The sequence below is a fragment of the Rhineura floridana genome, chromosome 19 (assembly GCF_030035675.1).
Source record: "Rhineura floridana isolate rRhiFlo1 chromosome 19, rRhiFlo1.hap2, whole genome shotgun sequence".
NCBI lineage: Eukaryota > Metazoa > Chordata > Lepidosauria > Squamata > Rhineuridae > Rhineura > Rhineura floridana.
The window spans coordinates 12,300,511-12,325,732 of NC_084498.1; the positions used below are offsets into that span (position 1 = coordinate 12,300,511).

At 43.5% G+C, this 25,222-nt stretch overlaps 2 protein-coding genes across 5 annotated transcripts in view; one reads left to right on the top strand and one right to left on the bottom strand.

Moving 5' to 3' along the window:
* GLT1D1 (glycosyltransferase 1 domain containing 1) overlaps positions 1 to 8,413 on the top strand; it is a 147,047-nt gene extending 138,634 nt beyond the window's left edge. The window contains exons 13-14 of one of the 2 annotated variants that reach the window (XM_061603513.1): positions 1,189 to 1,289; positions 7,892 to 8,413. In XM_061603513.1, coding sequence (XP_061459497.1) covers positions 1,189 to 1,284 — 96 coding nt within the window. In that variant the 3' untranslated portion in view covers positions 1,285 to 1,289; positions 7,892 to 8,413. Of the gene's footprint in view, positions 1 to 1,188; positions 1,290 to 2,766; positions 4,135 to 7,891 lie in introns of those variants that run through there. The other variant, XM_061603512.1, reaches the window with a different exon arrangement.
* The window catches only part of LOC133373538 (transmembrane protein 132D-like), a 456,085-nt gene that overhangs the window by 12,063 nt on the left and 418,800 nt on the right, over positions 1 to 25,222 (bottom strand). For all 3 annotated transcript variants that reach the window (XM_061603509.1, XM_061603508.1, XM_061603507.1), the window contains exons 6-8: positions 6,180 to 6,385; positions 3,611 to 3,884; positions 1,043 to 1,234 (exon numbers count right to left, since the gene is read on the bottom strand). In XM_061603509.1, the coding sequence (XP_061459493.1) occupies positions 1,043 to 1,234; positions 3,611 to 3,884; positions 6,180 to 6,385 (672 nt within the window). The remainder of the gene's footprint in view (positions 1 to 1,042; positions 1,235 to 3,610; positions 3,885 to 6,179; positions 6,386 to 25,222) is intronic.

Sequence of the window (25,222 nt, forward strand, 5' to 3'; positions counted from 1 at the left end):
TAGGATCTCTCTCCCCACCCTCATCCAATCTTATTTTGTTTTCTTCTTATTCTTTTGGGTGGTACATTTCCACTTCTTTGCAATGTGTAATGGCCAACCTAGATGAATTTTCCACCTTAGCTGACTGGGAGAAGTAAAGCAGGCCTCAGAAATGGCAGCCTGTTGCTAGGTGACACTTTGGAGACATCTGCACCATACATTCAGAGCAGTGTCATATGGGGATGGGATTCGCTCTTTAGTTCCAGTCCATGTTTTGGTTCACACAACTGGCTTGTGGTGACAATCCTCAACATTTTCCCCTCATTTTTTTTTTTTTTTGCTATTTCCGATCTGCTCGTACAAGCTAACAAAATTGCTAATGCTGTTGGCGATCTTTCTACGATGGTCCCTTGGGTTTTCTATTTAAATTAGGCAGATCATCACCTGACAATTCTGCCTCTTGTCTCAGGTTACTGCCGTGCTGACCAAAGATGTCCATGATGATTGTTATCACCTCATTGAGACAGAACTTCAGAGGAATACACATTTCAACACTTCAGAGCAAAGGTGTTTACATTAATAACAATGCCAAATTAGCTGAGGATTTGTTTTTTTAAAAAAGCCGGTGTTGTTGACAGTCGCAAACATTAGTCAAACCCAATCCGAAGAAATACAGGATTTAAGGATTCTGACAGAATTCGGTAGCAAATCCAAAAATGCTGAAATTCATCCCCATCTCTCGCGTCGTACCACTTTAAACAATCAGGGCTTCCCTCCCAAGAATCCCGGGAACTACAGTTTGTTAAGGTGCAGAGAGTTCTTAGGAGAGCCCTCTCCCCATCACACAGCTACATTTTGCAGAGTGGTTTAACAATCAGTATCTCTTCCCAGGGAACTCTGGGACTTGTAGCTCTGTGAGGGGAAAAGAGGTCTCCTAACAACTCTCACCACCTTTAACAAATAACAGTCCCCAGGATTCTTTGGGGGAAGCCATGACTGTTTAAACGTACATGACACTGCTTTCAATGTATGGTGCGGATGTGACCTTGATGAGGCTTCATACCTGTTTTGGCATCTGAAGGATTTCCTGTGCTACTGCTGTGGCAAAGATGGCCTTGTTGCTTCCTGGGCTCAGTTGCAAGGAGAGGGAAAGCCCAGTGATGAGTTGGACTCCCAGGTCGGTAATAGTCACCTTCTCATCTATAACAGTCACAGTCTTCTCTGCCAAGATGGCGTCAGAAAGCGGGGACAGAATCTGTGCGGAGAAACCGAGGCAACAATCAGCACCCACAAGGAGCTTCTTAAACCAGGTGTGTGTTTTTTTCTTTTATTAATTATTATAAATTTTTTGAATTCTGGCTTTCCATGATTTTATTTATTTGTTTGCCACCCAACAATAAATAATCCCTGGGTGGTGTATGAAGATCATGCCCAAGGCAGATAGCAACAGAAATAAATACAAAAATCATTGGTCAAACTAATTAAGAATAGCAGCAAAAATGATCAAAGACAAACACCAACCAGCCAACAGGTTTGGTTAAAGCACAATAGAAGACCAAATAAAATAAATAAGAAAACAATATAAGCAGTAGTAAGAGAGAATGGAAACTCCGAATCTTGAAGGCCAAAGGTCTGTCTAGGCAAGAAGCGTTTCACACAGAGGTGAAAGGGCATCCATGAAAGGGGTGAGGTGACTCTAGGGCAGGGGTGGGGAAGCTCCAGCCTGTGGCACCTAATTAGGTCTGCTAGGGCTCCCCATTTGGCCCCCATGATCGGGGGCAGATAGTAACCTGACGAGGTCAAAAGAAGATTTGCAGGCATCACTGAACAGCTGATCAGCAGTGCCTACAAAGCCCTGTGCAAAGTGTTCCACAGGACTCAACTATCAACTGATTGTTGGGTCTTGCAGAGCACTTTACAAGGGGCTTCACAAGAAGGTCTTGCTTAACCCCCTTGCAAAGTTCTGTCTGGAGTGCTTTGCAAGGGGCTTGGCCAGACTCAGCAATCCATGGTTTAGTTGGCAAGGTCCTTTGCGCAGCACTCTCCAAGACCCCTGAGAGCAAAAAAGGGTCACCTGAGATCATTTGTGATGTCAGGTGATTGACAAGTGAGTGTCCCCACCCACCCCTGCCAAATTTGGCCTTGCGAGGGCTGGGGGAGATAAGTGTCTGGCCTGCAAGTCAGATCCAGCTCCCCACCTCTGCTCTTGTGATCAGCTTAGAAACAAGACCCTCCTGGTACTTTTTTTTTCGGGGGGGGTTAAAAAAAAGAGATGCCAGTAGTCATATCTTGATAAGAGTGCCATGGGTGTCAACACAAAATGGTTGACACAGGCAGGAGAAAAGAGGTGATGTACCACCACGAAAGAAAAGCACAACAAATAATGGGCAGCAAAATAAAGACTGCCCCTGGTAAAAACATATATAAGTATGTTGTAGCGATGAGTTGTCCACATTCATCCTTTCTTATGTTTTCCTGTCCTATCCCCCTTCGCTCTTCTTCTGTTGTCCAACCTTGCTGTCTAATCTTAGGGGAAAGACCATAGCTCAGTGACAGAGTATCTGCTCTGCGTGCAGAAGATCCCAGATTCAATCTCTGGCATCTCCAGGCTGGGAATGTCCCCTGCCTGAGACCTTGTAAAGCCTCTGCCAGTCAGTGTAGACAATACTGAGCTAGATGGAGCAATTTCCTGACTCAGTATAAGGCAGCTTCCTGTATTCCTGTGTAAACTCATTAGGGCAGTGACCTATCTGTATATTTAAAATACTTTTCTTGACTACATTACAGAACACTCTGGGGAGAAGACAAACGAGGCTTATAAAAAGTGAGCTAAACCGGATGGACGCGAGCTGAGTTATCGCTCTCTGAATTTTGGCATTTCAAAAGAAGCTGACTTTGACAATTTCTCGAGTGACAGGCTGTATGTATTCTAACATGTGCATGGACCAACTAGCATCCCCCCCGTCCTTCCAATTCCCTTCCTGAAGATATTCTTTGTATTCATGGACACTCAAAGAAGGCAAGATGATATCCTCAGCTTTTGCAAAGAAAGATAATTCTGGAGGGCTGCAAAGAACGTAAGACGAGCCCTGCTGGATCAGGGCAATGGCCCATCTAGTCCAGCAACCTGTTCCCAGAGTGGTCCACGGAAGCCTATGGGAAGCCTGCAAGAGCACTCTCCCCAATCGTGATTCCCAGCAACTGGCATTCAGAGATCTACTGCCTCTGTGTCCCCCCTTCCCAAAGGCTGCTGTTTTAGGACTGAGGATTTGTGCTATCGAAAAGGATAAGGCCAATGCAGGTGTTTAACGCCTTGTATTGGGATTGCTTTTAAAACGTTTTGTTTTAAAGGTGTTTTATTGTTGTATCACTTGTTGTTTGCCACCCTGGGCTCCTCTGGAGAGGAAAGGTGGAATATAAAATAAAGAAACAAAGAAACAAATAACATGGTGGGAGACCCCCATCTCCTGCTCTTCCATGTCATAAAAATGGGGCGTTTTCAAATTAGTTTCAAAGAGTTTTCAGTGAATTCTTCTTGAAAACATGGAGAGATTTTGCATCATGCTGGACTAGATGGTCTGATCCAGCATGGCTGTTCTCCTGTTCTTACCCAGCATTCCTTTTCTCCTACCTGAATCGTCGTCATTCCCAGCTCTTGTCCAACCAACACCTGTCCATCGTGCAGCTTTGCGATCCTGGGCTCTTCTACTTGTATGAAATCACTCACCAACTCAGTGATGTCAACCTGCCAGTCAGAGCTCAGCAGATAGGCCATCTGTCCGCCAGGATCTGAGGGCTCGGCTACAAATTGTGTGAGGACCCGCACCATAGCATGCTGGTACTGTAGGGTGCAGCCTCTTCCCTTCCTCTCATCCTCCTCTTCGTCGTCACTGTCTCTCGCTGGTCTGCCAAGGCAAAAAAGCAGAAGGGTCAGGCAAACAAGTGCTTTAAGGTAGTGTCATCTTTCAGGTGATAGGAACATAGAAAACTGCCTTATATCAGGTCAGACTATTTGGAGAAGGCTATCAGTGGCTACTAGCCATGATGGCTGTGCTCTGCCTCCATGGTCAGAGGCAGCATGCTTGCAAATACCAGTTGCTGGAAACTGCAGGAAGGGAGAGGTTCTGCTTGTGGGCTTCCCATGGGAATCTGGTTGGTCACTCTGAGAACAAGATGCTGGACGAGATGGACCACTGGCCTGGACCAGCAGGCGCTTCTTATGTTCTTATGAGTCAGACCATTGGCCCATCTAGCTCAATATTGCCTACTTTGCCTAGCAGTAGCTCCTCAGGTTTCAGGCAGGGAATCTTTCCCAGCCCTTCCTAAGGATGTCAGGAATGGAACCTGGGACCTTCTGCATGCAAAGCAGATGTTCTACCACTGAGCTACAGCTCTCCTGCATTTAAACCTCCCCACTTTAGCTGCCAATGGTTTGTCAGGGTCTCAAGCAGAGGTCTTTCCAGATCCCTTTATGAACTGGAGATGCCAAAGATGGAACCTGGGACCTTCTGCATGCAAAGCAGGTCCTCTGCCACTCAGAAGTGGCCCCTTCCTAGCATATAAAGCTGCCTTATACTGAGTCATTGGGCCATGGAGCCCAGTATTGTCTTCTCTGACTTGCAGTGGCTCTCCAAGGTCTAAGGCAAAGACAACTTTCCCATCATCCGCTACCTGATCCTTTTTCAAACTGGAGATGCCAGGGATCAGACCTAGGACCTTCTGCAAGCAAAGCAGGTGCTCCACCCCTGAGCTATGATCCCTCTCTATGGAGTCCCCCAGGCACAATGCTCCCCAGTCTTGTATTCCAAATATGCATTCAACTGAAATCTCAAAATAGAAGCAATCCTGTCTCCTTAAGGATCTTCCACCCGTGTGAAGGTATGAGAAAAAACCAATAACCATATCTAGAGGGAGGAAATGTCACTGTTGTGCAACAAAGGGAGGAAGACAGAGAGAAGAAGCACCTCAAATCTAGTTTTACAGGAGAGCCGCTCCAGTGCAGGGATAAGGGCACCTCCTTACTTTTAAATGGTATCTGTAAACGGTTTTATTCCAGCTGGCATTTTTTAGTCAAGAACCTTTGATGGCATGCTTTTTAGTTTTCTGTCTTCTTATCTGCGCATGCGTACTTTTTTAATGATGGTGTGGTGGGGAAGGTCCATAGCTCAGAGGCAGAGCATTGCTTGGCATGCAGAAAGCCCCAAGTTCAATCCTCAGCATCTCCAGGTAGGGCTGGGAATATCCCACATCTGAAACCCTGGACAGCCACTGTCTGTCAATGTAGACAATACTGAGCTAGAGGTACCAATTGTCTGACTCAGTATAAGGCAGCTTCCTATGTTCCTGTAGAGTAGTGGGCCAGACTCCCTTCTGTTCCTAAAAGTGGAGTACAAGACAATCCCGTTGCCATAGCTGCCACTCCTGTCAGACTCCTCTCCTGCCTCTAGGGAAGAACTGGGTCACCAGCTGGTACCAGCTGGATTTGTCTCCGGGGGCCCTAGCTGAAGATCCTAAAGCTAAGACTTCTGCAAGAGCAGCCCCACTCCTGAGTCATTCATAAAGGTCAGAGTCATGGATCAGACAAAATGTTCATCTAGTCCAGCATTCTGTTTCTGGCAATGACTAGACACATTTTTCTGGGAGGCCTACACACGCTGCTCATGCAGAATGTTCTTGGTTCATTCACCAACATCTCCAGGTACAAGTGGAAAGGACCCCTGTCTGAAACCACTGCCAGTCAGTATAGACTATAGTCAGTGTCAGGGGAAACCTGTGGTTCTCCAGATGGTTGCTGGACTCCCACTTTCATCAGCTCCTGATGGCATGACCCATGGTGAAGGATGATGGCAGTTGTAATCCAACAACATCTGGAGGGCTACAGGCTCCTTATCCCTGGTGTAGACAGTACTGACCTAGATGGACTTGGAACAGGTTGACCTTCTGGTTTCTCTTAGGATTCAATGTGTCATGGAAGGCTGAGAGTGAAAGCAGTCAGGAAGGAAGATGAGACCTTGTTGTTTCTCTTCAACAAGATCAGAAACAGCACAGAAACAGCACCTGACTCCAAACAGAGAAAGCTAAATCTGGGAACTCCTGGTGACCAAATTATGTAATGACAACTATCCATGCAGAGTGTACAGCAACCCACCCAGGCACTGCAGGCACTTAGACCAGAAAGAACAACCTCATACAAAACCCACCTCTTATTTGAGATGATGGGGATCCGCCACCCCTTGATCTGATTTAACTCTGTGTCGGAGACCTCAATCTGCAGAGGGAGGCGGGGTACCCACACGGTCATCTCCAGTTGGGCACTCAGATGCTGGTACATGAAATGGACAAGGATGCTCGTCTTTCCTTTCATTTCCTTCCCATTGACAAAGACATAGTCGCATCTGTCAGAGACCTGGACATGATAGGAGAGTTGGGGGTGGGGCAGAAAAACAATGACAATTCAGTCTCTCTGTGAAATCATCAAATTGGTATCTCACTGCCAGTAGTGGCAGGAGTGATGGGGCAGAAGTGCTCTCCTGTCACCAGTGTTGCTGACGCTTCTCTGTGGCCCCATCTGCACTATACATTCAAAGTGGTATCATACCACTTGAAAATAGTCATGGTTTCCCCCAAAGGATCCTGGGAACTCTAGTTTGTGAAGGGTGCAGAGAGTTGTTAGGAGACCTCTATTCTCCTCACAGAGCTGCAATTCCCTGAGTGGTTTAACACTCAATCCCTCTTTCCAGGGAACTCTGGGAATTGTAGCTCTGTGAGGGGAAAGAGGGGTATGCCTTTCTTATATTCTTAGAGCTGTTCACCAAAGGAACAAGCTGCCTCAGGAAGTACCAAGCTCTCCTTCATTGGAAGCATTTAAGCGGAGGCTGGACAGCGATTGGTCAAAGATTCTGCAATGTTAGCAGAACACCAAGTGTTAGCTGAACCAAGCATAGGGTTGGACTAGACAACCTCTGAGGCACCTTCTAACGCTAAAAATGCTATGATCCTATGAAACATGCACAGTCCTAGCAGCCCTAGCCTTAACATGTCTCTACCTCATCAGGCAGCCTGCTAGCTTCCACCTTTGCCTTCTAGTAGAGCACGGATGGGGAACTTGTGGCCCTCCAGATGTTGCTGGACTACAACTCCCACCATCCTTGACCATAGGCTATGCTGGCTGGGGCTGATGGCATTTGGGGTCAAGCAACATCTGGAGGGCCACAAGTTCCCCACGCCTTGCAGTAGCGTCTCTTCAAGTGCCTTCCAGGACTTTCCACCCATGGTCAATAACCCAGAGCCAACATAACTTGAACCACATCTATGGCAAGGGTATTAGGAATATGGGAAGCTGCCTTATACTGAATCAGACCATTGGTCCATCTAGCTTAGTAGTGTCTGCACTGACTGGCAGGGGCTCTCCAGGGTTTCAGGCAGGGAATCTTTCCCAGCTCTACCTGGAGATGCCAGGGGTTGAACCTGGGATCTTATGCATGCAAAGTAGATGCTCCACCACTGAGCCATGACCCTTTCTGAAGTCCCCACTATTTCCACTCTTCCATTCTATTCCTGATGTCACTTGATTTTATGACTTTCCATCAATATGGAGAAAGTTCATAAATCACCCTTTCCCTGCAGCTTCTTGCTCACTTCTTGGTGAGATGACACAAGCTCGTTTGTTACAGGTTGTTAAAACACAGGAGCAAAATGCATGTTCAAATAATTTATTAACTCCCACTTTGCAGCGGTGATGATCTGAAGGAATGATCTATTAAAACTCTGAACTCTTTTTTTCACAATCCATTACCAACCAGGCCTTCTGTTCCATTATGCTGGTATATTTAATATTTCTGCCTCCCGAATATGCATGATCTTGCACTTATCTGAATTTAATGCCGTTTTCTACTTTTCTGTTTAAATGCAGATCAGATCTAAATCTTACAGAAACATCAGAAACTGCTGTGGCATAATTTACATTCCAGCATTATTATTTTTTTGTTGTCACCCAAAGAGAAAGACCTGCCCGGAATGCTGAAGGGTAAATCAATGTTCAGATCGCTTTGGCTGTCACTAACTGTGCAGTTATAGTTGTATACAGAATCCCCAGAGTTTTGAAAAGTAATCATGTTTAGATATACCAGAGAGAGAGCCATGTTAGCATTATGCAGGAATAAGGAACCTCTAGCCCCCAGGCTTGAACTGGCCCACCAGCAGAACTTCAAAGTTCATTTTTAAAATGAGCTAGTTCAGGTTCTACATGTCCAAAAAGGAACTAATTCCATTTCACGTTCATCCCTTTACAAAACAAACCAGTTTGGCTCATGTTCAGTACACAGTTCAACTCATGTGCATCCAAATGATCCTTGGCATTTTCCCCCAGCAGCATTCAGGATGTTACAAGCTGTTGTGTCGAAGTATGGAATATACTTAAAAACACAAAGAAAACATTAAAGAAAACAATGGAATGTGAACGGTTTCATTTATTTTTCTCAACTATTATGATCTTTAAGCTTAAAGACCGAAAGAGTTTAAAGTGCAAAACATATGTAAAAGGATGAACTTGAAGAACCAGCAAGTGTTCAAAAGTTCTATCCCAAGCTGAGTTCATATTCAGTGTACCCAGCAATTATGGGAACAAATTTTGGGCGCAGTTCAGAGATTTTTAAACTTAATTTGTTAAACTGAACAAGTTCATTCAAAGCACTGTCCACCAGACCTTTCAATCCAGCCCCTGGGACTCTCTGGGCCATACCCTCTCCTCCAGGCCATCCTAAATGCAACCCTGAAGTAAGACAACTCTGAAGTAAGTACATTGCAGCCATTTCTGGTCTGGCTGAAGGCTCCAGTGGACATCCTTGAGCAGTCAATGTGCTGCTCTGACACCCTCATTTGACCCTCAGACAAAGAGAATGCAAAACCACAGCAATGCCCCTTAAGTAATTTGGATGCCCCTCCCTTGCCAGACCCTTCATGGACCACTATCCTGTAATAGATTTTCAAACAAATACACTGACACCTCCTGTCTTGAATATACAGAAGGCATCACTGGGAACCTAAAGGTATTTGAAATGTGAGAGTTCTGGAAGGGGAGTAGAGTGTGGAGGGGAAGGCAGTCAGAGAATCATCGTTCAAATGGCTTTTCCAGTCAGTGAGTTTGGGCAGGATGAAGCAGCAGGCACTGGGCCGCAGCTTTGTCCTTGGCATGTAGAGCAAGGGTGGGGAATCAATGGCCCTCAAAAGGTACGTCAACTCCACAACTCCCATCAGCCCAAGCTGGCATGGCCAATAGGTCCAGATGATGGGAGTTGTGGTCCAGCAACATCTGAGAGGCCACAGGAACATAGGAAGCTGCTTTATATTGAGTCAGACAGTTGGTCCATCTAGCTCAGTATTGTTTTTGCTGACTGGCAGCAGCTGTCCAGAATTTCAGAGAGGGCTCTCTCTCTGGCCTACCTGGAGATGCCAAAAATCGAGCCCTTCTGCATGCACAGCAGATGCTTTGCCACTGAGCTATAGCCCTTCCCCAACAGGTTCCCTGCCCATGATTGAGAAGATCCCAGATTCTGTCTTGGACCAGAGTTGCTTCTGATTAGAGATGAGAGGATTTTGCATGTTCCATTCCTTTATCCTTCCTCTGGTTTTCTCTGCCCTATGTTCACCTTCATGCTAGCTCTAGGATTTTTCAGTGGATGCTTCTAACCTGGAAGAGATGGGGCATGCAAACTGAGAATTCCCCTAGGCCAGCCTTTCCCAATTAGTGGGCCACCAGACCTTGTTGGACCACAACTCCCATCAGCCTCAGCCAGCATTGCCAATGGTCAGGAAAGATGGGAATTGTGGTACAACATCTGGTGGCCCACTAATTGGGAAAGGCTGCCCTAGGCTCAGAGCTTGGAAAAGTTACTTTTTTGAACTACAACTCCCATCAGCCCCAGCCAGCATGGCCACTGGATTGGGCTGATGGGAGTTGTAGTTCAAAAAAGTAACTTTTCCAAGCTCTGCCTAGGCTGTATCTAATGATCTTCTCAGACAGCTTGCTGTTCTGCTTTCAGGTTTCTGATGGGCATCTGGCTGACCACTGTAGGATTTTTTTTTTTATCAGTCGCTTTATACAGTAAAAGAAGTCTCAAAACAACATGATAAAATACAATACATTAAAAAAGCAATTTAAAGGAAAATATTAAAACAATGACAATACAACCCATAAAATGCTCCTCCAGCAATATATTAATGAGGACTAGGTCCTACCCACCCCACTAAAAATGAGCACCAATGTAGGAGGCAACATTAACTGAAGTCCTGGGTGATTCAAAAGGTCTTAGCCTGGCACCTAAAAGCAGTGGAGGCTGGTGACTTTGATGTCAGTGGGACAGTGAAGCCATTCTGGGATTAATCCAAACCTCCAAGGAGCCATGCAAAGTACTGAAACTATTTTGGGAATGGGTTTCAGCACTTTGGACAGCTCCTTGAAAGTTCCTGCTAAAAGCCAGAACAGATTCACTGACCCACTGACTTTGGAGCCACCAGTCCCCACTAACCTAAACACTGTCAAGGATGGTGCCAGATGGGTTTCCCTGGGGACAGCATTCCACAGACAGGGGGCTGGACTAGATGGGCCTTTGGCCTGATCCAGCAGGACTTTTCTTTTTGTTCTTATGTTCTTGTGATACTCTGTGCAATATAGACATGGTAGCATTGTTGGGGGGGGCTTCTGCTGGTTTGGGGGTTCCCACCTTGCCACTCTCTTGAGCTGGTGCTGGTCACAGACCTCCCGAATTCCAGTTGAACTATGGGAATTTTTAAAATGAATTCCAGAACTGGAGTATATGCGTATATAGCATGCTGCAGCTTTCCATTTCTTCCATTCTACTGGGCTTAAGTTACTTCCTGATGGTAATTGCAATTTGACAATGGAACCAATGGCCCATGGGTATGGTGGGCTCTTCCTCATTGGAGATCTTCAGGGATAGGGATGGAAATGGGCTGAGCAACTCATTTCATTCTTTTTTTGTCCTTCCAACAGTCAATCATAGGTCCATCCCATCCTGTTGTGCGCCATTGTATCATTTCCTGTTCTGTGCCATTCCATCCCATTTGTATATGCTCTTTACATAAAATAGACACTTTTCAGCATAGTCACCAGTCAAATACACATCTTGTATGAGTCTTTGATGTGAAATATTTTTGAGTGCCCTCTCTGTGCACTGAAAAAGGCACTGCAAGATCTGGAGAAGTGCATAATCCAACTGGGAGATGTTCTCAGATCCGCAAGTGCGTTGGTAGCATCGGATCGCATTGGTCCACTATGAACAGTGGACTAAATAAAGTCCTCCCTTCATCTCTATTCAGGAAGAGGCTGCACAACCATGTGTTGGGGATGCTCTAGGTTTGAACATCCCGCATCAGGCAGAGAGCGTACTAGGCAGCTGACAAGACCCCCTCAAATAATGAGCCATGTAAGTCTCCTTATGTATGGTTAGTAAATTGGAATTTACTCTTCCTGTCCTTCACCTGGTCTCTTAAACTGATGAACTTCTCAGAAAGGTTTATAGGAGATTCTCTCTCTCTTACACCCCCCCACACCCTTATACATGTAAGCTGGAGAAACCAGGGCAAAACGAGGTTATCCCCTATCATATCACCAGCAAAACAAACAAACAAAATCCCCACAGTTACAGGGCACAACTATGAATTATGAATGGATGTACTTGACTGTTATTGCATGCTTGAATAAAGTAAAACTATCTGTCTGCTATGGACAGGGATCAAACCTCTTGACCTTTGTAGGGTGCAGCTTTTCAGAAAGCACTTGTGGGTCCCACAAAGATCATGCATTCAGTCACATAAAGGGCAAGATGTTGGGGGTGGCGGCATGGCTTTATAGCCTACTGAAATCTTTTTGTAGGAGACTGAGGGTGCTTCCAGATGACCTGTTTACTGGGCATTCATTCTGATTTGTTTGCAGGGAAATTAGTACTGGCTATTTAATGAACGGCCATTCTGTTTGTTTCTGGGGAGCTTAGACAACATTGCATCAAAGCAAGTGTTATCTCACATTTTCCAGTGCATCCCCCCCATAATTTTTCTTATTGGAAAAGGTCCAATCCTTTGGGAAGTGGGGTTTTTACACAAGACCTCCCAATCCATTGGAACTGCTCAACCTGAATTTGCTAGTATTTATTTTATTTATTTTATTCAGCTTATATCCCGCCTGACTAGCAAACAGCTCTCAGGGCGGCAAACATAGAAACATATACAATAGGGTTAGGGTTAGGTATGTGATTGAATCCCACCCAAAAACAGCAACACTCTGGAAGTGGCCTCAGGCTTGCAGCAACACCAATGCATTCAACCATGGGAATATAGGAAGCTGTTTTATACCTTAGCCTATTTATTCATCTGGCCCAGTATTGTCCACTCTAACTGGCAGCAACTCTCCAGGGTCTCACACAGAGGTCTTTGCCTGATCTTTTGAAGTGAAGATGCTGGGGACTGAACTTGGGACCTTCTTCACACAAAGCAGAGGAACATAGGAAGCTGCCATACTGAGTCAGATCATTGGTTCCATCTAGCTCAGTATTGGCCATACTGACTAGCAGCTCTCCAGGTTTTCAGAGACATTCCCAGCCCTAACAGGAAATGCTGGGGATTGACCCTGAGACGTTCTGCATGCAGAGCATATCTTCTACTATTGACTTTTGGCTCCTGTGAGCTTTGGTTATGACAACATCATGTCACCATTGTCATTGTGCCATTCCATACCAATCACCTCTAACAGAACACTGTTGTATCCAATACAATGCTACGTTAAAATTACTTAGTGGTATACTTGTTCCGCTGGTGAAATGTTTTGCACCAGTGGAATATGGCTGCACAACAGAATGCAGAAGCAGATTGTGGGCAACTTTGTTGCGCAATAGATTGCATGAACTGTTCTGCAATGAGTTTCCACTAGCGCAACTCTTGCACTAGATTCCTCTGTTGCACAAGAGACAAAACTCACCTGTCTGCTAGTGCAAGAGAATGGTAGATACAGCCCACACTCTTCTTCTTTTTATGTTTTTACTTTTTAAAAAACAAAAGTGTGTGCAATGCTCAGTTGCATGCAGTAAATAATTGTTTACTGTATCTGTGATCTCATGCATTATTACACCTGAAAATCCTATTAAATGGTGTGGGTGTGCATGCATGCATATTTTCATTGGGCACTTGACCTTGACTCTTCCAGCATTCAATCAAAATTCAATGAGGTTACTGAAAAGTGGTTGGTGCTCCCTCCCGGCCCGTCTTTTATCTCTTAGGCTTCGTCCAGATGTTATTTCATTTTCCTCTTTGTTTTCCATTTTTTGTATGACCTGGGACCGATGGCCAGATGAGACAAGATGTTGGAGATCTGTGCCAGGATTGCCCATCTCTTTACATTTTTTTGTAAAAAGCTACCCAAGGGGAATGGCAATTATGAGTGAGGCCATGCTGCTGATTGTGCACATTAACGTTCATCCTTGCCACTGTTTTCCTAATAAAAAACGTTCATCCAGTCAGGACCTACTTGGAAACCAGGGCTGTGTGCAGCCCGTCCTGACCTAATCTGCAGCCCCAGATCACCTCAACCCAATCTGAGAACCCCCAGCCTGGATCTGACCCTGAATCAATTTGGGGCTTTTAAAAATCCTAATTAAACATATAGTGAGGGTGGGTGGGGGAACTAATTCTGGTATGTCTCCATGCTCCTTCCTGCGGACGTCTACAAGAGGCAACATTGAGACTAAGGAGCAGGAGGAAGATGGCAAGCAGGGCCATCTCCCAGACTGGTCAAACGTAAGAAGGTAGGCAGGTGGGAGCTGGCTGGGGGCAGACTGAGTTTGGTGGGGTGCCGCCCCACTTACCCTAATGGACCAGCCTCCACTGGTTGTAAGGATACTGGGTTAATGAATGCAAAGTGCCTTGTACCCTCTAAAGCACTCTGCAAATGTTATCTTCATCATCATCACTGTCTGCTCTTAGAGGTTTAAGCACCTGAAATATGCAATCCACCCAGATAGGCAAGTTTTGCCGGTCCATTTAGTCCAGCATCCTGTTTCCCACAGTAGCCAACCAGAAGCCTGCAAGCAGGAAAGGAGGGCAACAGCCCTCTCCTGCTGTTGTTCTCCAGTGCCTGGTATTCAGAAACACATTACATCTGAACATGGGAATTCCACTTAGCCTTTAAAATGGGACCTGGCACAAAATGTTACAGTGTGAAGTGCTCCTGCTCATGGTTCCTGCCAGCCAGCCATGCCTTCCAGAATATTCCATTTCCCCTTCCCTCCCATTGCCCACCCCTCCCAACAGTCAGCATTCCATGGCCACTGAGCATGCTCAGTCCTCACTGGGATTTTTTTGTACTTCTGCAAACTTTGGGACTCCCCCAAGACTGCTGATTGTACATGGATAGTGCTGTTTCTACAAAAAGTTTGGCACTGCTGATTAGGAATGTGCTGCTGTTTCTACCCAGTAGCCTGGATTTCAGAAGCGCTGTTGCACTTTGGGATTTTTATCTCATTGCCTGGTTCCTGGGGTAATCCTTTTCCCGACACTGTAGAAGCTCTTTTGGCATTCATATAATGTATATTTCAACGACCACTCTTCCCTGTTGGCAGGCTTACAAGAGAGATACTGATTTAGCAGGGTATTCGGTGCTTAGAGCCTGTAAGTAGAAGTCACAGCATTTAGCTCAGGTGAGTTATATTAATGGGAAATTGGCACCATCACGATCCTGTAGGGACTTTGAGAGGGAAGGGGAATGGGGAAGGACAGCAGAAGCAAAGTAAATCCATGTTACTTTTAAGGGATGGGGGAGAAATTTGATTCACTTCACATTTAAAGGCGAGCTGACCTAATTCACACTTTTTGAAACAGTATGAGAAGTGAAGTACAGCCATCTTTCAAAATTTGCACTTCTCTGGATTTTGAAATGCAGTTCTCCACCAGGTAAGGTGTACAAAAATGCCAATATTGAGGCAAAGTGTACATAAAAATGCATGTATTTGTGAAAAGAACATACAAAAATGTATTATTTTAGGGGAAAATTGCTCTGCAATAAATGTGTGTATTAGCCAAAAATGCATACAAAAATGTGTATATTAGGAGAAATTTATATAATGCTGCTGAATTTTCATGAGGACTTTTTTAAACAAAAATTCATAAATGGACATGGAAATGTGGAGAAATGAATTTAAGATTTGCAAAATGAGAAACTGAAATAGACAGATTCCCCCATCCTTCGTTACTTTGTTGGCCTTTCAGGAAAGTTTAATGCTTTTTGGGCTTTTTCATTTAGGAAACAAAGGCAACTAAAGGAGGAATCCTCTTCTTCCTCCTCCTCCTCCTAGCCATAAAACATAGTGATGGTCAGTGTTTTTTTTTTTTTAAAAAAACCCTTTATTACTTATTTTACAAATTACAAGAATTCAACCAGCCAACAACCCCTCCCATCCCCCCCCGGAGCCTTGGATTATCAAGGATTACCAATGACAAATATTATGAATGCAATTTGGGATCATACAAGTAAAAATATTAACACAGGTAAGTAACACTAAAAATGAAAAGCAACTATAGGACCAGGTTAATCCATCAAGTAAACGTCTAGGACAGCATTACCTAACCTTTTTCGACCCAACATCCCTTTGCAAAATCTTTTTGTGCCCAGCGCCCCCCTCAGATTAAGTATATGCCAATGCTTCCTATTATACTTAATATACAACAAACTCATTCAGTTTACCGGCATTGTTTCGTTAAACAAGTTCATTTAAACATCACAGAAACAACGGGTAGTGAGTGTGTCCCATTCCTGAAGAAAACCAGCGAATAACTGACTGTCTGCGTCACCCGTTTGCACACGGCACTCATCCGTTGGACGAATGCGCCCTCCACTAATACACCCAGCTTATCAAACACTCTCTCATGATTGGTTCCAACATCCCTCCGGACAGCATCGGAACATTACCTAGTGCTGGGGCATGGCTAATATCCCCATTCCTTGATATGACACTGGCTGCTCTTCAGAATTTCTTTACTAAAGAGCACACACTATTTATAGTATTATTTCCATGAATTGAGACTATTAAATACATTCTAACTGGGGACAAAACAGTTTAAAAATTAATGATTTGTGTATTAAATAAAATTAAACTTAAATGCTTCAACTGTCGCATCAGACCGTCAAATGACAACGCCCCCCAATGAACCCAAATGCCCCCTAAAGTTTGTAGTCACGCCAACACCCCCCTGAAAGGCTGGTTTGGAAAGTTGATTGTGTAAAACCTGTTGAGCTATATATTCTATAAATGTCCACCACATGGTCATGAAGGATTCTGGTTTTGCTTTGCCATGCAGGAACCAAAGGTGCAGTGTGAGTTTGTCCAGGATTGCAACCATCTGTATGTTCCTATACCAAGCCTGTACATCTAAATCATTCAAAAGTTTCCATTGTTGTAATACAAATATATTTACTGCTAATAATAATTTAGAAATAAGGTTTTTGGATTTCAATTTGTTATTTCCACCCTTGAATAAAGAGAGTAAAAAAAATTCCAGACTGAAATGAATATCTGCTTTGGTAATATTGTTGAGTTCAGTGTGAATTATGCTCCAAAATGAACTAATCTTCGGACATGTCCACCAAAGGTGGAAATATGTTCCTTTTTGGGTACAACCTCTCCAGCAAGTTGGTGATATAGTCAAAGATATGTGAGACAGATGAACTAGTGTGAGATACCATCGGTGGAATATTTTCAACATAATTTCTTTATGATTAGCAGAAATTGTTTTACCAGGCTTAAATGTACAGAGTGCTATCCAATCAGGTGAGTCCAACTCAAATCCCAGATCCTTTCCCCATTGATTCTTAAGACCTAAAAGACGAGTGTTTTTCTAATAGTACTTTATTATATACCATGGAGACCAGGCCTTTTCTACTCAATCCTTTATCCAACATGATCTTTTCAAAGGATGTGGTGGGTTTTGTAGCATATGATTTTACATGAGGGTCTTTCAATATATGTTCCAGTTGGTAAGTAAACTTAAAGTTTAAACTTAAACTTTGCATGGTTTTAAAAATTGTATATTTGTTTTTAATGTTCAGTATTTTTAATTTTTGTAAACCGTCCAGAGAGCTTTGGCTATCGGATGGTATATAAAATATAATAAATAAATAATAATAAATAAATAAGTATGCAATCATCTTAACCCCCATGTTAGAATGTCTGCTTTGAGTTGTTGGATAGATACTGGCTGTCCCTGAGGGTAGAAGTCTCTTAGGTGAAAGTATCCTTTCTCTTCCCAACCAGCAATATATCTTTTTAAATAGTCACACCAAGGTTTGGATAAGCCTGAAGAGGAAGCAGAGGTGAGTAAATAGGAGATCATTTAGATTGGCAATTACTCCATATTGTGAAGGTAGCTTTTGTAAAGGAATTTGTAATGCTTTTTAACCAAGAGTTGCGAATGGGCAAAAATGGAATTAACCATATTTTGCCCGAAGTTAGCATTTGCTCTTCAAAGCTTATCCAAGATTTTTTTGCTCTCATTATTATAAACCCCAATTGTCAACGGTGGAATGCGGTATCATATGAATATAAATTAGGAAGTCCACACCCACCAGAGCTTGGATGAGTATAAAAAGAGGCCATAGCCAATCTTGTGGGGGTTTTTTGAAAAATAAATGTATTTAAATTATTCTGCCATTTACAAATTGTTTTAGAATTAATAAGCATAGAGAGTACTTGGAATAAGTAAAGAAATGTGGGCTTTATTTTCATGCTTGTTGAAGCTATTCGACCCAAGATAGTTAAATTAAGTTTTTTTCAACTTTTTATATCTTTGCTCATTTTTCTTAATAATGGGAGGTAATTAATTGAAAATAATCTTGAACATTTTTTTTGTATTAAAACTCCTAAGTATCTAAAGGCAGTGTTGCATATAGCAACTCCTAACAATTTACGAAGCATTAATTGATCCTCAGGATGAATATGAAAAAACATAATGGTGGATTTATCATAATTGATCTTAAGCCCTGATATTATTGCAAATTTGTCTAGTTCTGACTTAAGATCAGGGGCTGCTGGAGATGAATTTCCTAGCATTAGAGTCATACCATCAGCATACAAATTCAATGTGTTCCCCTTCACCCTCTTCCCAATATCCCACTATTTTATTATGAGTTCATAACTTCATAGCCAGAGGTTCCAGGGAGAGGGTGAAGAGCAATGGTATCTCACCAAAGGCTTCTGAGGAAGCTTAGCAGTCATGGAATAAGAGGAGAGGTCCTCTTGTGGATAAGTAATTGGTTAAGAAGCAGAAAGCAGAGAGTAGGAATAAACGGACAGTTCTCCCAAGGAGGGCTGTAGAAAGTGGAGTCCCTCAAGGATCGGTATTGGGACCTGTACTTTTCAACTTGTTCATTAATGACCTAGAATTAGGAGTGAGCAGTGAAGTGGCCAAGTTTGCTGACGACACTAAATTGTTCAGGGTTGTTAAAACAAAAAGGGATTGTGAAGAGCTCCAAAAAGACCTCTCCAAACTGAGTGAATGGGCGGAAAAATGGCAAATGCAATTCAATATAAACAAGTGTAAAATTATGCATATTGGAGCAAAAAATCTTAATTTCACATATACGCTCATGGGGTCTGAACTGGCGGTGACCGACCAGGAGAGAGACCTCGGGGTTGTAGTGGACAGCACGATGAAAATGTTGACCCAGTGTGCGGCAGCTGTGAAAAAGGCAAATTCCATGCTAGGGATAATTAGGAAAGGTATTGAAAATAAAACAGCCGATATCATAATGCCGTTGTATAAATCTATGGTGCGGCCGCATTTGGAATACTGTGTACAGTTCTGGTCGCCTCATCTCAAAAAGGATATTATAGAGTTGGAAAAGGTTCAGAGGAGGGCAACCAGAATGATCAGGGGGATGGAGCGACTCCCTTACGAGGAAAGGTTGCAGCATTTGGGGCTTTTTAGTTTAGAGAAAAGGCGGGTCAGAGGAGACATGATAGAAGTGTATAAAATTATGCATGGCATTGAGAAAGTGGATAGAGAAAAGTTCTTCTCCCTCTCTCATAATACTAGAACTCGTGGACATTCAAAGAAGCTGAATGTTGGAAGATTCAGGACAGACAAAAGGAAGTACTTCTTTACTCAGCGCATAGTTAAACTATGGAATTTGCTCCCACAAGATGCAGTAATGGCCACCAGCTTGGACGGCTTTAAAAGAAGATTAGACAAATTCATGGAGGACAGGGCTATCAATGGCTACTAGCTGTGATGGCTGTGCTCTGCCACCCTAGTCAGAGGCAGCATGCTTCTGAAAACCAGTTGCCGGAAGCCTCAGGAGGGGAGAGTGTTCTTGCACTCGGGTCCTGCTTGCGGGCTTCCCCCAGGCACCTGGTTGGCCACTGTGAGAACAGGATGCTGGACTAGATGGGCCACTGGCCTCATCCAGCAGGCTCTTCTTATGTTCTTATATTCTTATGTGATAAAGGGCAACCCTGCTTTGTACCTCATTTTATTGATATTGGGTCAGAATCTAAGTTGTTAGTGTGAATTACTGCTGTAGTTTTGAAGTATAGCTGTTCTATCACATTTTAAAAAACTTCCCCCATTTGGTATTTCTCCAGGACTTTTTTTAAGTAATCCCAACTCAGACAATTGAAGGCTTTGCAATGTCTAACAAAAGTATTCCCAACGAACTCTGAGAATGTTTAGCATGATATATGACATTAAGTAATCGTCTGATGGGATCTGATATATGCCTTCCTGTAATGAAACCTGTCTGGTCTGGATGTACTAATCTGGTTATAATTGAATTAAGCCGGGTTGCTATTATAGCTATGAAAAGTTTTTGATCCTGATTTAATAGATTTATAGGAGGAGGTACAGAGCATGCTTATCAAACTTGCAGATGATACAAAATTGGGGGGCATAGCTAATACTGTGGAAGGCAGAAACAAAATTCAAAGGGACCTTGATAGGCTAGAGCATTGGGCTGAAAACAACATAATGAAATTCAACAGGGATAAATGCAAAGTTCTACAGTTAGGAAAAAGAAACCAAATGCACAGTTATCAGATGGGGATACTTGGCTCAGCAATATGACATGTGAGAAGGATCTTGGAATTGCCGTTGATCACAAGCTGAATATGAGCAAACAGTATGATGTGGCTGCAAAAAAGGCAAATGCTATATTAGGCTGCATTAACAGAAGTATAGCTTCCAAATCGCATGAAGTATTCGTTCAGCACTGGTTAGGCCTCATCTTGAATACTGCATCCAGTTCTGGTCTCTGCACTTCAAGAAGGATGCAGACAAACTGGAATGGGTTCAGAGGAGGGCAACAAGGATGATCAGGGGACTGGAAACCAAAGCCCTATGAGGAGAGACTGAAAGAACTGGACATGTTTAGCCTGGAGAAGAGAAGACTGAGGGGAGATATGATAGCTCTCTTCAAGTACATAAAAGGTTGTCACATAGAGGAGGGATCTCTTATTGATCGTCCCAGAGTGCAGGACATGGAATAATGGGCTCAAGTTGTAGGAAGCCAGATTTCGACTGGACATCAGAAAAAACTTCCTAACTGTTAGAACCATACGACAATGGAATCAATTACCTAGAGAGGTAGTAGGCTCTCCGACACTGGAGGCATTCAAGAGGCAGCTGGACAGTCAGGAATGCTTTGATTTGGATTCCTGCATTGCGCAGGCAGTTGGACTTGATGGCCTTATAGGCCCCTTCCAACTCTACTATTCTATGATTCTATGAGGCGCAATAAACAGAGAGGTTTGTCTTTCTCAGAGCTTGGAAAAGTTACTTTTTTGAACTACAACTCCCATCAGCCCAATCCAGTGGTCATGCTGGCTGGGGCTGATGGGAGTTGTAGTTCAAAAAAGTAACTTTTCCAAGCTCTGCTTCTTAGGGCAAGGGGAAAACTCTTCAAAACCACACAACCAATCAGAGCATGAGTTGCCTCAGAAAGGATCACCCCACTCTGACAGATTACTAAGCAACACTTCCACCATAAACTGTCAACATAATCAACCTTTAAGTTTCTAACTGAATTATCCCTGCTGTTGTACTTCCAACAATGAAACAGTAATCCTTGATAGGAACCACAAGATTTGTGGAAGTACCAAAACCAACCCCCAAAATAACATCACCAAAGGGGCCTGATGAGGAATGAGCGTGTTCAGTGGGCACAGAATACTGGCTAATTGTTAGAAGGCCCCCCCAAAACTGGATGGAAAATGGAATCCTGGAAGAAGGGACGGCTGGTTGGTTGACCCCAAGAACAGGAGCTCTCCACACTGCAACATTTACTGTATAGTCCCACTTGTTCACAACATATTTCTGAGAAGAGTTTTCTGGGGAAACTGTACTTTGAACAACAGTTTAACAACAGGGGGATAGCCAACATGGTGCCCTCTAGATTTTGTTGGACTACAGCTCGCATTAGTCTCAGCCAGTGCAGCCAATGGGCAGAGAAGGCTGGAGTTGCAGTCAGTGTTGCATCTGATTCAATACATGTGGTCAGACTGCTATCAATGCTACTGCAGGAAACAGAAATCAGGCTTCTGTCCAGACACAAAAACGCTTTCCTTTCATAGGCTAGTTTTGAATGTGAAGGCTTTTAAAAACAAACAGAGATGGTGGAGTATTCCCCTCCAAGAGCCTGAAGTGGTATAAACCAGAATGAGAAGGCTTTGCTCCTTCATTCTTTCCATTTCCTCCAAGCCACTTTCCAAGGGTATTTCCTTCCGACTCCTTTGTCTGCATCATCAGCTGCTTTTAAGGACAATTGCTTTGAAACTAGCTCCTCCCCTTCTTCTTGTTACTATTGTTATTTATTAAATGTATTAGGCACTTGACACGCAAAGGTCTCCAAACAACTTACAACAATGTGAAAACAAAAATAAATATACGATAGAAAACAAACCCATAAAACAACAGCTACGCAACACCCCCACGGGAAGCTTTGGCAGCATATTAATAACAGACAACATTGTCTCATCCCAGTCTATCAAATACCTGGGAAAAACTATATGTCTTTACTTCTGATCAAACACAACTGACAAGTAACAGGCACAAGTCCTATGAAAGCACCCAAACGATTAAATCCCTTAAAGACATTTGGGGGCTTCTGAACTGGAATATAGGAGAAAACTCTCTCTGCCCCACCAATGCATCTCAGCAGAATTGTTCCCCTTTCAACTCAGTCACTGTAACAGCCTTTAGTCTGCCCTAGAGTCTTCTTTTCTGACTCCCTGTGTAGTGTTTTTTTTTTTTTTTTTTGCATGGGTTCACTTTCCAAGATGTCTCTTGGTGGCTGGGTGTCGACTCTAATTATCCCACTCTTGCTCCAGTGACAGGTGGCATCTAAGAACGCATCACTGAGAGTCTGATTTCTGGAGACAGAAGATGGGGCTTCAAATGAATGGCCATATTATAACAGTGGTGTGGATGTCAATTGAGCAAATGGGCAGGCGATGCCAAGCAGAAGAAGTGGTGGTGACATGGACAGGGAAGACAGACCACAAGGCCTGGTCTTGTGTCTCACTTCCAGTGGTCTGTCAAAGACTCTAATTGCCAAGTCTCAGATTCAGCCTTGGCGACAAGACTTGAATCTCGGATGAGATCTCAGAAGGTTTCTCAACCCCTGAGACATCTCCTGGCTGGTGATTTAAATAGGAAAAACAGAATATCATGGTGGAAATTATCATAATAGGTTGGCCTTGTTGTGAGTAAATCACCAACAGGTATTAGAAGTAACCTGAGCCAGGCTGGGGTGGGGCGATAGACAGAAAGGCAATCTATCTTCCCTCTGCTGATTCCTCCTCTAAAGTGTTCATAGCTTTTGCAGGCTTTGCTTTCCCCCTTCCTCCCATCTTTCTGTCTTTGTTCCCAATTAGTTAGTAATGACTCCCTGAATGCAGTCCATATGGCTGCTTTAGCATGTATGACTTTACCCCTTTGTAGTAATAAACCCTATGTTTCTTTATTCTTTCAACTACCAGCCTTAACATACCAGTTATATATTAAAAAAATGTATATGTGAAATTGTTTTTAATTGTTTTTCACTTGTTGATGTTTTTACTGTGAAATCATTTCAAGATATTTTATGGGAAACAATTCCTAAATGGAAACAAATAAATAATAAATATTTTACATTAAAACGTGTACAAAATATGTACAGTTTAAATCAAGGGTGGAGAACCTGAGGCCTGGAGGTCAAATGTGGCCCTCCAAGTCTCTCTGTCTGGCCCTGAAGACTCTCCCCACCCACTCCTAAGCCCCAGCCCTCTTCTCAGGCCACGCCCCTCGCCAGTCCTGCTTCCCTCCCTCCTTGAGTGCTTTTGCTCGGCTGGAATGTGTCCTTGCGCTCTGATCAGGACAGAGAGGGCTGTATAGAAATGAGCCTACCTATGGCTGAGTGCCAGCAAGACTGAGACATCATGTAATTAGGCTGCTCAAACTATCCCTAGCTGGGAGTTGGAGTCCAACATAGTGATGAGGGAGAAATTGGGTTTTGCTCACATTTTAATGTGTAACTAGGACTCCCAAATTTGCACTTTCCAAAACAATACATGAACTTAAATGCAGCTAACGTGTACAAAAATGCATATACTAGGCTAAAGTGTATATATTAGTGAAGTTAACATTAAAATGCATTACATTTGGTGAAAATTGCATTGCAAAAATGTGCACATTAGGCAAAGTTGCATACAAGTATGAGTAAATTAGCAGAAAATCACAATAAAATGCCAATGCATTCTCAGGAGGATTTGTTTTTAATTACAAACAGATGTCAAAAAATGGAAACCTGAACTTAAGACTGGAAAAACTGAGAGAAAAGGCAATGGATAGCTTTGCCCATCCTTAGACGTGGGCGTCTTATCACCCCCTCCCCAGCTGCAGCCTGGGTATAGTCCTGACACAGATTTACCGCCTCATCTGCTGTCTGTGAGAGCTCATCTACCCAGTATCCCCCTTGCCAGACTTAAATGAAACATCACAAAATGTTCTGATGTGCCTCCTTCCATTGGCAACCCACTGCCATTGCTGCCACTAGGACGCGTTGCTCATTTTTCCATTTCCCCAACAAGCACCTCGTGGCCGAAGTTGGCCTGGGCCCAAAACAACATGACATTTTCTCCGGGAGAAAGAGGAATAAGAAAGGCTCCGACTCTATTTGTCTCAGTTCACTCCTAACAGAGGTCATTAATTTGGCAGTTCGTTACAACTCACTCATATGCCACACTGATGCCTCTGAATTATTCAGGACACAGCTGCCACTTAGGCTTTCTTTCTATTTTTAAATAGCAATCTTGCATACATATCTCAATTCTTGGGTATCTTAACTATGGCGTGTGCTGATGCTGCGGCAGGGCATGAAATTGGAAAGGAAAATATTCTTTTGCTATAAACTTGCTACCCTCCATGAGTTTCTCTAACCCTATTTAAAACCATTCAAGTTGGTGGTCACCTCTGCCTGTTGTGGGAGGAAATTCCACATTTTAACCATGCACTGTTTGAAGAAGTACTTTCTTTGTAGGGAAGCATGCCATTTCCATGCTTTATGTACAACTGGTGCATGCACACGCTCTATTCAGATATCCAGGTCGTGGTCAGGAGTAGTGGGAACAGTACAATCAATCCTCTTTTATCCATGCATTCTGTGAACATAGGAGAGTCCTATATAGCAACATGGTGCCTGCTGTGCTAAGGCAAGGCAAGGCAGAGCTCAGGTGGGGCACAGGTTGGGGTGCAGAACGGGTACTGGACAGACTGAAGCAAGACCAGGTAGGAAAGAGTTCAGGCTATGCTAGGGTTGCCATGCTCAGGGTCTGAGATTCTGTATCTTTAAGAGAAGAGAAAATTCAGCCAACGCTGTAATGGGAAAAATTACAAGGTGAAATTCTCCCTTTCTCCTGCACAACTTTTAAAGATACAGAAGACCTCTTGCAGGCTAGGCCTGGCAACCAAGAGGTATTCTGTATCTTTAAAAGTTATGCAGGGGGAAGGGAGAATTCCACCGTGTGGTTTTTCCCATTACAGTGTTGGCTGAATTTTCTCTTCTCTTAAAGATACAGAATCATTCCCAGGCCCTGAGCATGGCAACCCTAGGCTATGCACTATGAACACAAAGATCCCATGTTGCTTCTACAAAGAACAAACTGAGCCTCAATCATGTATTGTAACAGGACAGCTACCTCCAAATTGTGAG